Raw genomic sequence first — 16271 nt, 5'->3', positions numbered from 1 at the left:
TGGAAGGAGAGCAGAGCTGCCCCATCCCAGGAGGGGCTGCCCCCTTGCATCCTGAGCAGACTGCCTCCCTGCCGCCCCCAGCGCACCAGAGACGGGTGACACACCAAGGGATACCGGGGAGCATAGTGTCAGAGGCAGAAGTGGGACTTGATGCCCTCCTGTTCAGGCGGGCAAGGATAGCTGAAAGCATGGAAAACTCACGCAAACGCCAGCTCCATGCAGAAGCTGAAGGCTGCAAACGTGAACACCCGCCAGCAGTGGCTCTGCCCGTCCACAGGGCGAGAGGGCCATGTGGGTGGGAGGAAATGGTGGGACCGGGACAGTCCCGCTGGCAGGTGTCTGGAGTCCCGCAGTCCCACCCAGCACCAGCCACCGTAGCCTTCCCTTTGGCACCAGTCACCCAGCAAAATGAAACAACAGAAGAGCCCAGTGTTGGAAGCTAAAATCTGTCGTTGCAGCCTGGGGATACCGACGTTGGAAGGAGGTGGGAGCCAGCTGAGGCCTGTGCTGCATGGCAGGAGCCCCCGCTCTCCTCTCACCCCCCACATTCCCTTGGGCTGCGGCTGAAGGACAAAGTCTCTGCCCGCAGCCGAGTCGTGTATGACATGGGTCTACAGGGGCAACGCAGCCTCTCGTATTGTGGGGTTTTGCGTGTGGACAATTATTTCTGGTTTGAAATTTCTGAAAAGGAATCAAATTGTCTCAATATATTTAACTTTTGAGAGAAAACCTATTCTGAAAAAAAGATTTGAATTTTCATCTTCATTTTCACATTTTTCTTTTTTTCCAACTTGCTGCCCTCTCTTTACAGCCCTCCATCGTTTTCCTTCCTTCTCCACTTTGCCATTGACAAGGAAATCCTCCCCACCACCACAAAAAAAAAAGGAAGCCAGTATTCTCAGTCCCTATCAAAAAGTTTATTCTTCATCACAATTTTGTCCCTAAAAAATCACTCTGTTCTGTCTGATAGTCCTACTAAGAAAGAAATAACGTGGCAGAAAAAGTAGATTGTGTTCTTGTTTATATGGCTGTCTGGGGGAAGAGAAGGTTCAACATGGCATAAGTCAACATCGGTACTTAATTTTAGTAGCCAAACAGCTTGCAGTACATACCTTCTTTCTCAGTTCCTGCTTTGAAACAATAATCACATTTGGAGGATCCCCAACAGCTGTGGCAGCCCCCCCAATATTTGTGAAGATTACTTCTGCAATCAGGACATGCCTAGGATCGAGATTAAGTACTTCGCAGAGCCTGCGGTATAAAGAGAATGAAATTAACCTCTTACCCTATGACTAAATTACCTTAAATCTTAAAATCGATAAAATTTACAAAATACAGTCATTTCACTGAAAAATTGCAGGATTTTAAACGTAATATTTTTGTGTGTGCATGTTGTTTAAGTTTTAATTGTGCTACATGATAAGTGCTACAGTAATTATAGCAATATAAATGTAAAAATGTTAGATTTTTTTACATTTATAATGCAATAATTAATGGTTACAAAACTGATGCATTTTAAAAAGCATTTCATTAAAAGTAATCAACTATTACAAGAGTTGGACTACACAGAAAATAGCATTTCAAATTTTCAGCGTCATACAACTTCTTAAACCATCATCCCCAGGCTACACTGACCTATGGAAAACTATTCTGGGCAATCACAGGCTCTGCACTCAGCATCAGTTATTGACTTTCTTGTGGGGAGCAGTGGTAGAGGATTGCGCAGGCAACCTATTAGCCATGAATCATCTATTAGAGACCTCAGCTTTCAGCCTAGGTTTATCCGGTTTATTCTGCTCCTATTTTTCCCCTTCTCTAAAGCTTGATCACGAGTATTTCTATTTGTAATGCAACAAGAGTAGAAAATACACATTCCTCATTATTAAAAAAAAATCTCAAAATGTTTTTAGCAGTTCAAAAGTATTTAATGCTTCTTTAGTAAGATGTTTCTTTAATAAAAGAAAAATGCTTCTTTAATAAGAAGCTTCTTAAAGTGCTCTGGCAAATACTGGGATTGACTCAGTAACCTCATGATCCATTTCAACTCAGAGCCCACTTACACACAGTAATCTTCACACAGATTACTTCAACTTGCACAAATTACATTTACGCACAGATCCGCACAATCCTCTCATTTCTGAAGTACATGTTTGACTTCAAACTTGGGCTGTGGTATTAAAGGCTGAAAGTTAAAGTCACGCCTAAGCACTTTGGAATAAGGAATGACTGCTTTCCTGCTCACGGCTTATCAAAACGTTGCTCCAGTGTGTAAAGACGGAGGCCACGCTTAAATTATTGCCCCCTCTACCTAATACGGGATGGGGGGAAGAGCGGGCAGCAAGAATGCTTTCTCAGGATTGCTTTCGCTGTAGTGCTGTCACAGGTTTCCCTGAAGGAAGAGCTGAGCTTTACTGTTCAGTCTAAGTCTATATTATTAAAACCTATATTTCAAAGAGAAAAGAGTGTATTGCACAAAAGCTTAACTTGATACACTTATGCTGTCACCGAGTGTCAATTTAAAACTCAGAAAAAACAGTCAGATGACACGTATGTCAGCCCATAAAAACTCCAGAACAAAATAACTGCACAAAAATACACTATTTCCCCAACAGCATAAAATTATGCAGTTAAAGGGTACTTTGTAGTTCAGCTGGCCCAATTGTATCAATTGTGGTACGAGACCACAACTGTAATTCTAACTTCATCACTCCTTGATTTCCAAATGTTTCAAAACATAACCTTAACTTTTCTTTAGTAGTTCTTTCTTTTTGATGGGTCTCATGATAGCTTGCAGAAAGAACCTCTGACATACGCCAAGAAAGGCCAAGCCCAAAGTATAAAACCATCAGAATGTGTTAGCTATACGGTAGGATCAAACTTCTTCAGTTTATTTACCCTGGTTATATAATTCCCCATGTGAAAAACCATTAGCCTTTTCCAGTTCCCAATAACAAAGTGTCTTGAAAATAAACTATAGCCAAAAAGGGGTAGCTATTAACTTTTTTTTGTCGGCTTACTACAAAATGCAGAGTGAAACAAGTATCACGTTTTACGCCTTATTAACGGAAATATAAAGCCTTATATTCATAGAGTCAGTAGGATTTTCTGCAAGCTTTATCTCCATGGCAATGACAGCGCAGTGCAACATAGTGAAGGTGTACACAAGGGCTGAAGACAATGGCAGTAAGATAAAAACAAAAAATGACCCCCAGCCTGAAGCTTTTAGAAATAGGCAATTATTTGGTTTTACTAGGTGAGATAAAATTTTATTTTACCTTTGATAGTGATTCAAATACGAATTTTTGTTTCCCGCATGCTGTTTCCCCTTCTTCAGTGTTACAAATTCATCTAGTATAAAACTGAAGTATTTATATACATTTAGCACAAAACTCCAGTACTTAAAGGGTGGCTACAAAGACAAAGGCTCCCTCTTCACAAGGAGCCACATGGAGAAGACAAGGGGCAACAAGTACAAGTTGCACTGGGAGAGATTTCATCTCAACATAAGAAAAGGTTTTTTTATGGTGAGAACAATTAACCACCAGAACAACCTCCCCAGGGACATGGTAAAGTCCCCATCACTGGAGGTTCTCAAGACATGACTGAACAGGGTGCTAGGCAATCTCATCTAGGCTCCCTTTCCTATGAAAGGTTGGACCAGATGGTCTTTCAAGGTCCCTTCCAACCTGGACTATTCTATGATTCTTTGAAAATGGAATAAATGCTACAGTAGCTCTGCCTGTGAACAGTAGTTCATGATGCACTGACGTCTGGATTTCACTCCATTCCCAATTATAGTTAATTCAAAATATTCTGCAACACAGCTAAAGAAAACCTGGTATTTAATAGTTCCAGTGTTGCTTACTGATAGAGGTGAAATTATTGACTGGAGTAAGGCAAAGTGATCTTTTTAAAATATAATTGGACAGAAGACAAATGGAGCTTTCATTCACCAGCTGTTTCCCAATCTAGAATAAATTCCACTTGCAAAATTGGTTTTTACTACTTTACACTACATTTTAAAGTGGGAGCATATCTTAATAGAATTTTGTGTACTTTAATGTGATAATGACTGCAAGCATTATATCACTCAGGATCACTTCAAAAACACACTAGATCTTTCTGAAACTGAACTGGATTAACCAGATTTCCCTGGCCAGACACAGGTTAAATTCAGGTTAAACAGTAATTTCTAATCACACATTGATTAAATGTAGTTGCAAATCACATGTTATTAATTTATAGAAATCTGAAGTAATTAAATTCACTGTTCTCTATTAAAAGTTCCAAATATCTAATCTCAAATTGTGGAATTAACCAGTGGCTGTACCAGTGTCATGATAACCAGCATGAAGAAAATTCGGAGTCTCATATTCTGAAACAAAGCTTTTAGTTGAAATCTGGAGATTTTTTTAATTTATTTGTCACTAGTATTAGAAGGGATAACAACTTCACTAAAACATGAATTACTATCTAAAATGGTATGTAAATATTAGCCAGTAAAGGACAAGGCAGATTTAATTAAAAAATTCTCCCTGCTTACAGGAGAAAAATTTCATCTACTAGGGAGCATTTGGTGCAATATGCTATTGCAGTTCAGATACAGAGACAAACCAGAATAGTTAGCTGCCAAGGCAGTATAACAGGCTTCAGATATGTGCTCGCTATTAACACAAAGGGAAAAGGCAACCAATCCCTTTGAAAACGTTAGCTCTTTACCCTACTACAATAGGAGTATTTGAAGTTTTGATTTCCATATAGATGATCAAAAAAAGTCCAAACAAGCATTTTGCCCACATGTCTACTGCTGATTGCTGGGTATAAAAGACCAAGTCCAAAACCATAACAATAAAGTACCTTATGGTTACTGGAGTAAAGAGCAGCATAGTGGTAACGTTGTCCAAAAATGCAGAAAGAATTGCAGCAATGAGGCACAGAAGCGTAATCATGGCCCACACCTTGCCTCTAGAGAATCGATAAGCCTAATAAAACCAAACAAACAGAAACAAAATTAAGGGACTAGATCACTCCAGCTTAGTTTTCAAAAAATGATAGATAAAACAACTTCACCAAAGATGAGGCAACAGTGAGCTCAGAGCATTTACTACTCCATGCACCTCCAACAGCACCCTCTCCAATATTAATAAATTTAGCAAGAAAACATTTCGTGGCAGTGGGCAAACATTTCCATCATGCAGAGGAAGAAACAAGTCTGAAGAGACACCACGCTCCACTACCAGGCATGAAGGGGGTCTGTGGCAGGAGCAGGGCTGAGCCCCCATCTTCTGCCTGCAAGCCCAGGTGGACTAACGTGGTTCAGCCCTCCCACCCCCTCCACATGCTGGGACACCTTCCCCATCCTCAGAGCAGCACTGCCGGGGCTACACAGACTGGGCATCTATGTAGGCAGGGGCTGTGTCCACCCATGTTTTGTTTAGGGGTTCTGTGCTCAAAGCAGTCCTCCTTGTCACTTTTGTTCTCTTTCTTTCCACCCTTCTCAAGAAAATTAAGCTTTGCAGCAGGTGAAGGAGTCCCTCACCATGGGTAATACTTGCTTCACAAACAATCCACCAGAATTACCCTTTTCACGTAATCTTTGGTTCTGCTACTGTGCAAAGGTCTGTGGCCATTTTTCATGTGTGATCGTAAAGCCAGGCTTTACGATACGGTTATCATATTTCCTCTCTCCCACTGCCAGGCATAAATACAGATTCCAGTTACAGTGGAACTGCAGTCCTGGGGAAGTCAGTGGAATAACTCTAGCTTTATATTGTCCATATGCTTGTGTACCCTACTCAGGGCCTTTACCTTTCTTCCGTAGAAACAGAATTGCCTTAAGGGCTTCCTTTCATCCCTAAGAGATTTTTCAAAATTACAAGTTGACCACTGTCATTTCTAATGTGGTAAGTATACACTGCCCTAAGAAAGGTTCTTCAAAGATAGTGCTTGGTGTAACAGATCTGATTAAATACCGACTTGATTAATCTAGTAATAATTAAGAGTACCAAAACAAGCCTACCTTTACTGCACAGTAGTCAAAGAATCCAGTCTCTGAAAATATGGCCACCAAAACCATCTACCAAAAGATGAAGAAAAAGAGAATACCTTGCAACTGAATTATTACACAAAAACAGAGAGATATAGTTTGTGATCCTGACAAAAGTCCTTCTTATCTGACACAGCTCTGAGAACCTGATCACCTTCATATTAGGATATCCACTACAGCTGCCAGATATCTCTTGTTAATGCGTCGTATGGTGAAATTTAGTTCTCAACCAGTCTGTAAATGTCATACTAGTCTGGTTGAATCTTATTTGTAGTGACTAAGTGGGTATCATACATTAAGTACTCAATGTATCTTTCTTACATCATTAATCAAGAAAAGCCAGTAAGCGTGTTTGCTTTCTGCAGTACTGCTCTACAGAGTGCAGAAGATAGCGGCTCCAAGAATTACTTGCATTTTCCCACATTTCTGGGAGGTTTTCTGTCCTTCCATCTTTGCTCCCAACAGATTTTTTTTGCTTTCTTTTTCTGTGGCGAAGGCGGGGAGCAGGGAGCAGTGTTAGGAAATAAGAAGAGCTCAGAATGGCAACAGATAATTGTAATTTTGTCTCTGTATATTGTATATCTTGTGTTAGAGTTTAATAGCACTTGGACAACTCTTTTTACCATAAATAGCTCTGGGAAAAGAGATTAAAATAATATATGACTATAATCTAATCAGATATTTCTCCTCCATTTCTGGTTTGCTTTTTTTTGGCTCCAAACATAGCACTGACTAAGACAAAGAAAACCACATTTCCAGCAGAGTGTATTTGAGGAAGGTTTTGAGTAAACAAACTTAACAAGACAAATGAGAGTGATAATAAGTGGCACTTAAACAGGTCTTTCCCATTTATAGACCTCCAGGATGTTTTTAGTATGTTATCAACACGATTTTACAGATTTTAAAAAAAAATAGAAAAGGATCAACTTTTTCAAAAGGCTCCTTCAGAGGTCTGATCATCCTCCTTTTTGATAAATCCCTTAAGGCCCACGTTTTCATCATAACGTGTCTCAGTAAAGTACAATCAACAAAATGTTTAAAAGGAAAACATGTCTATATTGAATGTGATTGTTTAGCACATTTAGAGCAAAAGATACATTTTAGTTACCATTCCAAACAGCAGCGCCAGTGTCTCATAATCAATCCACTCCACCACTTTGACCATACTTGGCCTCTGCAATCAAAAAATACAATTACCAGTGAATGCCACAAAACACCTAACTTGTGATTAGCTATGAAATATAAACTCCACTTAATTGATGAACCATTTAATTAAGCTATGATGGAAATTAATAAGTGTTCCTACAAGGTACACAAAAAGGACTCTATTATTACCATTATTACTGTTATGATTACTACTATTGTTATTATTATTACTAATTCAAAGTACTGATGGCATCCTAAGTGGGTCATTATCAAAAGCCTACATTAGGCTATTGGTTTATCTAGTTGTTCCTTATGTAGCATTACAGAAATAAAAGATAACCGAATTGTATGGTACACCCCAGTTTCCTTTTTGGTAAGAGAACAAAAGCATACCGCTTCACCTGTGAACAAACTGGAGGCAATTTAAGGGAACGTAGCAATGATGCGGTGACCAGTTATGAGAAAAACAGAGAAAATCCATCAGAGGTTTCACTAAATATCAACTAAGAGTAAGCAGGGGGAAAACAAAAGGATTGGAAGGTGTAAGCATGAGGTGTAATTATTTAGGGTAGTATAAGGCAATGTATTTCCATTTAGGTTTGCTTGGTAACCTAACATTACTGAAAATAACAGTGTTAAAGTAACTCTAAATTAAACTGAAAATGGTTGTACTCAGCTTCCTGCAAATCAGAACAAAATAGCACCGACTGACTTTTTTCTACTCTCCTTGTCTACAGCCTTGGCTGCCTTGTTTTCCCCAAGATGCTTCCCCATCCCAGTATCTGCCCTACCATCTCCCTCTCTTAAAAAACACTGCTCTGTCATGTGCCCAATCACAACAGGGCAAACACAGAAACTTAGGATATCATACCCAGAAACAAAGTGAGCACGTACAGTTTGATAACTTACCTCCCCAACAGTAGCTAAGGCAGCTAAAGCTGCCAAAGAGCCCAGCATCGCTGCAAGGGTCCTGTGAACAATCTGCAACAAAGGGTAAGAATTGACCAGAGACTCCTCTAAACATCTCCTTACTATTAAAAAGGAGGAGGGAAAAGGACAAAAAATTCCTGTAGTTGACTCTTTTCTTGGTTTTTCTGGGTTTTTTTTTCCATATTTCACCCCACCTCCCTTCAAAAAGACCTGACCAGAGAATGGCTGATTACTTTGCCTCACTATGGGATGTTATTAAAAAAAAAAAAAAAAAAAAAAAAAGCCATGCCTGTGCAAAACCCTGCTAGGAAGTCTCAGCTCTGATCTCAAGGCAGAAAAGGGACTTCAGCACCAGTTTCTTATATTTGCCAACGGGTGACCCCAAAAGGAAAGCAATTCATCTTCCCTGACTTAAGGATCAAAAAGCCTAGTCCTGTTGGCTTCCCTTCACAGCCCATGGAAAGAAGATGCATACCCAGGAGGTGATCCACCTCATTCTTTATAGGTACTTGTTCATCTCCTATCTACAAAGCAAGCAAATAGTTCAGACCTTGGGCAGATGCATCCTACACATACACAGACATACTAGACTTTGAGCTTCCAGGTCCAGTTTGTGGACTGGGGCACAGATAGATCTGTCAAGCCTGTGCATCTGCTTTCTGTCTCACACACACACAGTTTTCTTCCTTCATAAGGTGTTTTTTTTACATCAGCATTTTCTCTACAAAGTGTTTTGGCTTCAGGAAAGCCATATACTTCAGCTAAAATCTGCTGGACGCCTTTGCCACAGTCTCCTCAGTTCCTCAAAAGCCGCTTTCACCAGTGGTATAGGCTAACCCAGCCTTGAACGGTGCTTCTCCTCCATCTCAAATGTTTCTCTAGCATACAAGCAATGCATCTGAAAATAGCATCCAAACCTCTGACCACAACACAGACATTCATTTAATACTGCAACAATTACTACAGTATATGGACATTTGTCCACGTCTATGTATCTAATGAATAAATTGCACTTAAAATTCTCAAGGAGAAAGTATAAAAGCAAGCATGCCCTGAGAATGTGCTTTTTCCTCCAAGTGCTCATTTGTGGTTATTTAATCCACCATGTCTGGAAGATCACAGATTGTGTAAAATAACTCAGTTAAAGTAAGAATATAATTAATGAAAATCACACTACAAAAGACCGAATCTAATTAACAGCATTTACTATTAATGTGTTTAAATATTATTCAGACACAAGTCAGAATTATTTCTGAGAAAGAAATAAGGCAGTCTAGAAATATTTCATTTGCTGTTAATTTCATAAGAAATATTTTGCTGATAAGAAACAATAGTATATGGACATCTCAAGGCCCTCCTGCCTGCTTGTAAAGGAAAAGAAAAAAGGAAAGATTTGGCTTTGTTTTTTCTCCTTGAACATAAATTTTTAACAGTAATGGTAAACAACTAAGCAATTTACCAAATTACTAGAAAAATAAATATATAAATGACTAGTTTAGGAGTCAAAAGAAAAATCTGTCTCATTCTCCTATGTTTTTCTTCAAAATGCACTGGAGAATAACCTATTCATAGTGATAAAGCAGGAGATCAGACCAAGGTTTTTATGTCCTAATGACCTAAAAGTACATAGCACAGTACAGCTCCCACCAGCTCCCACAGAAATGTGTGTGGTAAGTCACTGTTTCGTCTTTGCTTTCCAGTTTCAGAGCTTTGATATCAATGCACACATATGGCCCTTCTGATTCTGCAAAGGTGGGGAGCACTGGATGACGTTCGATAGTTCTTGTGGCTGACGATGGGGTGCAGCAATTAGGCCTTACAGTTCTCTCCAATAAAAGACACGAAGCAGAGTTGTCAGCCAGAGAAGGAGATCAGCTTCTTACTAGGGCAAAATAAGTTCAAGGGTAAGCTACTGGGGAATCCTCAGCCGTCCTCAGACTGGAGGCTTTCTCCTCATCTAATCACCACCCACGTTAGATAGCTCTTTTGCAGTTCTCAGAAAGATATCATGGTTTTTCTGAGATTTGATTGGCTTTAGATTTTTTGTGTATTTCCACATAAGCATTTTTGCTGTCACCATTGTATACTTAATTGCATACATTGGGTCGACTGCATTTTTATTTTCCAAGAGTTTGCTGTCATCTATGTGTGAAATTTGCTTTAATTTCTGTAGAGAGATGGGAAAAATTCCTGTACAAATGGAGTCATCTGTCAGTTCCTTCATTCTGGTGATTTTTCAAGAAGGATATACAAAAGTATATCCTGAAGAATGAACAAAGATTGTTCTGGTACAAAGCTCTATTTCAAAAAACGTGTCAAATGTACAACTCTTCATTCCAGCAAACTACCAAGTGGAAGTGGTACAGTAACATAAAGCCTAGAATGCACACTTATGTAAACTCTGAGACATGTAAATATTCAGAAGTTGAGATTTGGGGAGGTTTAGGAAAGAATGGATTACTCTTTAGTTTTCTTTTCACATAAATCAAACCCCAAACAAATAATATATCTGCAAAGGTATTTTTAAAAGCTTACAAATGGAGAAATTAAGAGATACAGGTTATAAGTTGTGACACTCTGAACCACAGTTCCATTTAATGCACATTTGGAGGGCATTATATTAGGTAAAATTCCATTATTATTCTTTTGGAAAATAGTACAGACCTGATCCAAACCCTTTCGAAGCCTGGAAGGAAGATGAAAATCATTTCAGGATGAATCTCAGACTGTATCCATAAACAAAAGCTCGGGTACAGAATTGAAAGAGCTCAGAAATAAATTAACACAGAGATTAAACCCCAGGAAAGCTGAGAGATTTGGTGGACTTTTGACTCTAAAGACATTTTGAAAGATGAAGTGAGAAATCATCTGTACTCATCTGATGCTTCTCGTGCTGAGAAAGTGCCTACCTTTGTGCATTCTCTAGTGAGCAAAGACAATTATAACGAAAGAATCTCGATTCATAATGAGTTTCTCTTTCAAATAGGAATTACCTGTAAGATCATAAATTTGGGCTGGCTGTATCAGCCTGACTGGGTAGAGTTTTCATTTTACAAGCTAGGAATGGAAGCAGAAGGAAATGGTGGGCCAAAAGTTACTTCAGCATCAAGGGCAACTGAACTCAGGTAGTAAGTCCAGGGCTACAACCCTAAGCACTGGTCAATCCAGCCACTGTAAGTAGACTTCTGGTATCAGAGATAACCAGTTATGGCCTGCTGAAGCAACTCAGAGATTTATTTCCATTTCCACCCTCTTGCACATAAATACCTCCTCACATGCTCCCATCATCTCTGGCCCTTCTCATTCTGTCAAAGCCACATGCCAAAGTGACCTCTTATTTTCTTCTCACTCATTTCTTCCATCCCACAATTGGATCCCCACATTTCAATGATTCAGTCAGCTTTAGCACACTCTGTAAAATGCACTTATTATAAAAGTTCCTTGCCTCATTTTCTGGAAAGGTTTCGTAAAAAAACAAGCAATGGCCATTGAGACAAAAAAGGCAGAACAGACAAGGAAGATACAAAGGTTTTCGTCTATCAGTTTGCATGCTAGAGCTCCCCACCTCCCAACCCAACTGCAAACCTTATAATCTCTTCACAGAAGGGGCATCTTCACCATCATCATCTTTATTTTTGTCTGACGAATGCCTAGCAGTGCTGACTTAATGAAGCAGCAAAGGATGGTGCTTGCCTTTTACAAAGGGACAGTTGTCTCAATACAGACTGCTACCGAAAACAATGCAGCCCGGATTTCACTCTTTACAATGCACAACTCGTTTGTAGAGCTCACTGATACAGGACATCACTAGGCTGAGAGCTGAAAAGATTTCAAAAAGGGAAATGGATATTTACAGAATTTCATATAAGTAATGAAAACACCCAAAGCTGCAACAATGGAGGCTATTAAAAATAACATCAACAAAATAGGTGTGGTGATAGCAACATCATAGGGTCATGCTATAGGGTCAATTCGGAACGGGCAAAGATTAGGAAAGACTTCTATAGCGACTTTTTTTTGTAATTATCTGTAGAAAGTTTGTCTCATGTTTGCCTGCTGTGTGATAAACACAATGAGCTGAATGCTGGTTATGTATGATAGTTTCCATACTCTTAATTCAGGAGTTAATTTTAAGGTAAGAAATAAAAGCAACCCAAATCATTTACGCCACAAGTCTTTGTGCTTGATAATAATTAAAAATATGCATTTCCAGAGCTATAATGCAAACTGGATTTAGACAACCTAGACCTTCTCCAGATTTAAATTTCTCTATCTATCTGAAAGTGCTTTGGAATGTTTGCACAGAGTTCATCAAATCTTTTGGTAGACTGCAACAGCATTATAAAATTGATTCAAAATTCCAAACACTTTATCTTGTACAGTGCTCCAGGAGGTAAAAGAAAATTATTTAGAAGCTGTAAAGGAAGGTCAGTGGAGCCAGCCATATTTACTTGATTTTCTTCACACTTGCTCTTGCTTAAAGAGACCGTCTGACCACTACCAGTTAGTGAAAGCGTAGCTACATACCTCCCCTTCAGCTGGCGATGGCAGCTAATGCTTTACCTCCTCCCCCTCCTCCCCTCGGTTTGCTCCCTACACGAGCTCTGCAGAAGCAGTTCTGCAGCTTCTTCAGCTGCGGGGCACTCTTCCCAGCACATGGGGACCCCTTGCAGGGGATGTGTCTCAACAGCTAGTGCAAAATGAATGATAACGGAAAATTAATTGCCTTAGAATTACTTAGTTAAGCAATAGCAAGTAAATTCTGTGGGGATTTTAATGAAGCAAAAGGGAGTTGCTTGACATAGTTTACAAAGTATGACTTATACTGATGCAGTATTCAGGGATGGACTAAAGCAGCCCTTGAGGCAAGCACGTAGGGGAACAGCTGCTGAAAGATGATGCGCATCAAAGATCCCAAAGTGACTACAAGCATCACAAAAATCAGGGACAGCAAGAACAGCTATTTATATCTTCGTCTGCAGATTAGGACACTATCTATATGTATTCTATACATGCAGACATGCAAATCATAAAAGAAGACTACGCTAGGTTAAATTTTTAGAAAATCTTATTATTAATCTCATTTTTGTAAGTCAAAATATGTCAAAACCACATCACTGTACATAAGTATGCCTTGCTTGAAAAAAAAAAAACCTGGACCAACAGCTTACTCATTTTCACAAGAATTCAATGGTGATTCAGTATAATAGTACTACCATATGCATGAAATATGTGCACAAGATCAGTTAAGAGCACAGCCTGGAGGGGTCTGTGGACTTGGAAACATTAGCTGCATATTTTAGTACTAACATGCATTCTTATTAATTGCACAATAAATGTCCGACCCCTGTAACTTTGTGAAAATAACATTCCATACACATTCAATAAGCTTTTTACAGGCAAATTCCCAACCCTAAAAGACTTGGGGTTTTTTAAATAGAAACATTAGATTCTATATCAAACTGTGTAACTCCTGAAGAACATCTACACAACCCCAAGGTAAGAAAGCACCCATCTATGACATTCTGCTATAATACCTGCTTTCACTCAGATAGTGTGCCAAATTACTTGTTCAGATTCAGTGTCAATGGAGAAAGTCATGGTTAATGCCTGTGTTAGTTCACTTTTATTCCTATGGTATGGTATTCCTATGGTATTGACTGAATAGGCTAAGCAATACAAGGTAGGGATATCTTGGGAGTTTTGTCTAGAAAGATAGCCCTGAAATTCTATGATTAAGTAATTACATTAAGTTTTACCAGCTGACATCAATTCTGTCTACATGTAAAACAGTGTATAGAAGGGGGGGGGGAGAGAGAGAGAGAGAGAGAGACTTACAGAGATCAAATTATTTTCTGTGAATATATTATCTGATTAATTCATTCCCCTCTTTTATATAGAAAATCTATAAGGCGATTCTAGATTCTGCAAAGGTATTTGTTACTCCATAGCTCTATCAAAAGCTTTGAATGAACATGTGCACAATTTGCAATCTTTTCACTGTCTGTGAGCTTTCTTCCTCAGCGATATCACTGCTTGCTGTTTGTAGAGAAAACTGGACGGGCTAAAGCTTCATGTCGATATGGAACATTGAATTAACTGGTTCAAAGTAGCCCTCGAATGATGCAAGGATAAACATGTCCTTACTATATGAGATGAACAAGACTATTGAAACTTTTATATTTTCATGCCTTGGAAACTTGGGGGAAAAGCAAAGCTGGAGAAAAGAGTGTAGAGCCAGGAAGGAAGGAGGGAAACAGCATTTGTACAGATGCTAGCAAGAGGATCCAAAAGAAGGTTTGTTCCTGTATGACAAGGGTTGAAATGACTGCTTGACTTCTAAGTTGAGTCTGGTTTTGAAATAATAACCTCTCACTTCAGAATATTGCTAATGAGAACTAGAGATAAAAATGTATAGTGTCATACCTAGTAAATATTTCTATCGGATTCATACAAAAAAAAAAGTCTGCCATATCTATAACATTACAGCCACAGGTGGATGTTTTCCAGCCTCTACCTTTGGGATGGCTCTGATGTAAGAAAATTATTTTTATACACTGTCGTGGTTTAACCTCAGTTGGCAACTGAGCGCCACACAACTGCTCGCTCACTGCCCCCACCACGGTAGGATGGGGGAGAGAATCGGAAGAATGAAAGTGAGAAAACTCGTGGGTTGAGATAAAGACAGTTTAACAATTTAAATAAAACAAAATGGTAATAATTACAACAACAACAACAATAATAATAACAGAATATACAGAGCAAGTGATGCACGATGCAATTGCTCACCACCCGCCAACCGATGCCCAGCCAGTCCCCGAGCAGCGGCCCCCCCGGCCAGCTTTCCCCAGTTTATGTACTGAGCATGACGTCACATGGTATGGAATGTCCCTTTGGCCAGTTTGGGTCAGCTGTCCTGGCTGTACCCCCTCCCAGCTTCTTGTGCACCTCCAGCCTTCTCAGTCGGCAGAGCATGGGAAGCTGAAAAGTCCCTGACTAGTGCAAGCACTGCTTAGCAACAACTAAAACATCAGTGTGTTATCAACATTATTCTCCTCCTAAATCCAAAACACAGCACTGTACCAGCTACTAGGAAGGAAATTAACTCTGTCCCAGCCAAAACCAGGACAAAGATGTTACTGTATATTCCCCTTCTGGTGTTTCCTGGAGGTGTATGTACTGGTTTCCCTGGCTACCTAGCAGATGATAAACCAGACTGCTACTGTGGGCTGACACAACCAGAGCTGTTGTATATCGACAGGCTGGCCTGGCAACAAGATTTCAGTCTTGCAAAACCCTTTTGCAAGACCCTTTTGCAAGGGTCAATCCAGTCCTCCAGCACCTACCTCAGCAGGCTCTGCTGCCTCCTTCCACTCCACATACCTTGATATCATTCCCGATGCACACCCTCGTTTTTGAGCCCTAAAAGTATTATTCGTGGGGACTACAAGACCCTCATTATATTTGCAGTTTCAGAACATTTTCTGAGACTGAAGAAGATGCCACCATCTTTATTTCCCCAGTTATCTCATCATCCTCAAGACTAATGAGATTGTAAATTTCTAGTAAAGAAATTACATGGAGCAAATCACAAAGTGAGAGGCAAACCTATTTTACTTTCCCTGTGTGAATCTTCATCAGCCTTCTTTTAATATTAGGGTAATACGACCATACAGAATTACAGCCATGCACTATGAACAACAGTATGGCAAACTGCAGCACTCACATTACCTTTACCAGGGAGCTTTCTGCTCTAGCCAGCAGTTCCTCTGGAGAGTCTTTCATCCCTGACATCTCCTCTCTTTCTCACTCCAGTTTTCTTCTCTGAATTTTTTTCCTCTTTAGATCATGCCATCGCATCTCCCTCCAAGCCTGCCCCGTACACTCTCTCATGTTTGTTCATTCACTTTTGCCCTTGCTCTTGCTGAAGGAAGAAATCATTTGAGGCCCCAAAAGAAGCTTAGCGGTTCTTGTCCCTGTTTGTGTGCATTAGAAGCCTATGTGTGTTCTAAAACCTTGTTAAAATTTTAATACTTCATGGCTCTCTACCCCTCTGGTTGCCATAGGCAGGGTAGAAGCTGAACAACAGCATTCAATTAAGCTAATTTAATGTTCTATTGCCTGTCTCAAACAGAAAGGAAAAATCCAA

General features: G+C 39.6%; 1 protein-coding gene across 1 annotated transcript in view; it reads right to left on the bottom strand.

The window, feature by feature from the left end:
* Positions 1-16271, bottom strand: part of OCA2 (OCA2 melanosomal transmembrane protein) — a 182661-nt gene that overhangs the window by 121590 nt on the left and 44800 nt on the right. The window contains exons 9-13 of the mRNA XM_076328905.1: positions 8102-8173; positions 7155-7220; positions 6020-6076; positions 4858-4982; positions 1113-1251 (exon numbers count right to left, since the gene is read on the bottom strand). Coding sequence (XP_076185020.1) covers positions 1113-1251; positions 4858-4982; positions 6020-6076; positions 7155-7220; positions 8102-8173 — 459 coding nt within the window. The remainder of the gene's footprint in view (positions 1-1112; positions 1252-4857; positions 4983-6019; positions 6077-7154; positions 7221-8101; positions 8174-16271) is intronic.

This window comes from Aptenodytes patagonicus, chromosome 1, assembly GCF_965638725.1.
Source record: "Aptenodytes patagonicus chromosome 1, bAptPat1.pri.cur, whole genome shotgun sequence".
In the NCBI taxonomy this organism is placed as follows: Eukaryota; Metazoa; Chordata; class Aves; order Sphenisciformes; family Spheniscidae; genus Aptenodytes; species Aptenodytes patagonicus.
The sequence above is the reverse complement of the archived record's forward strand: the minus strand, read 5'-3'. Positions and strand labels throughout refer to the sequence as shown.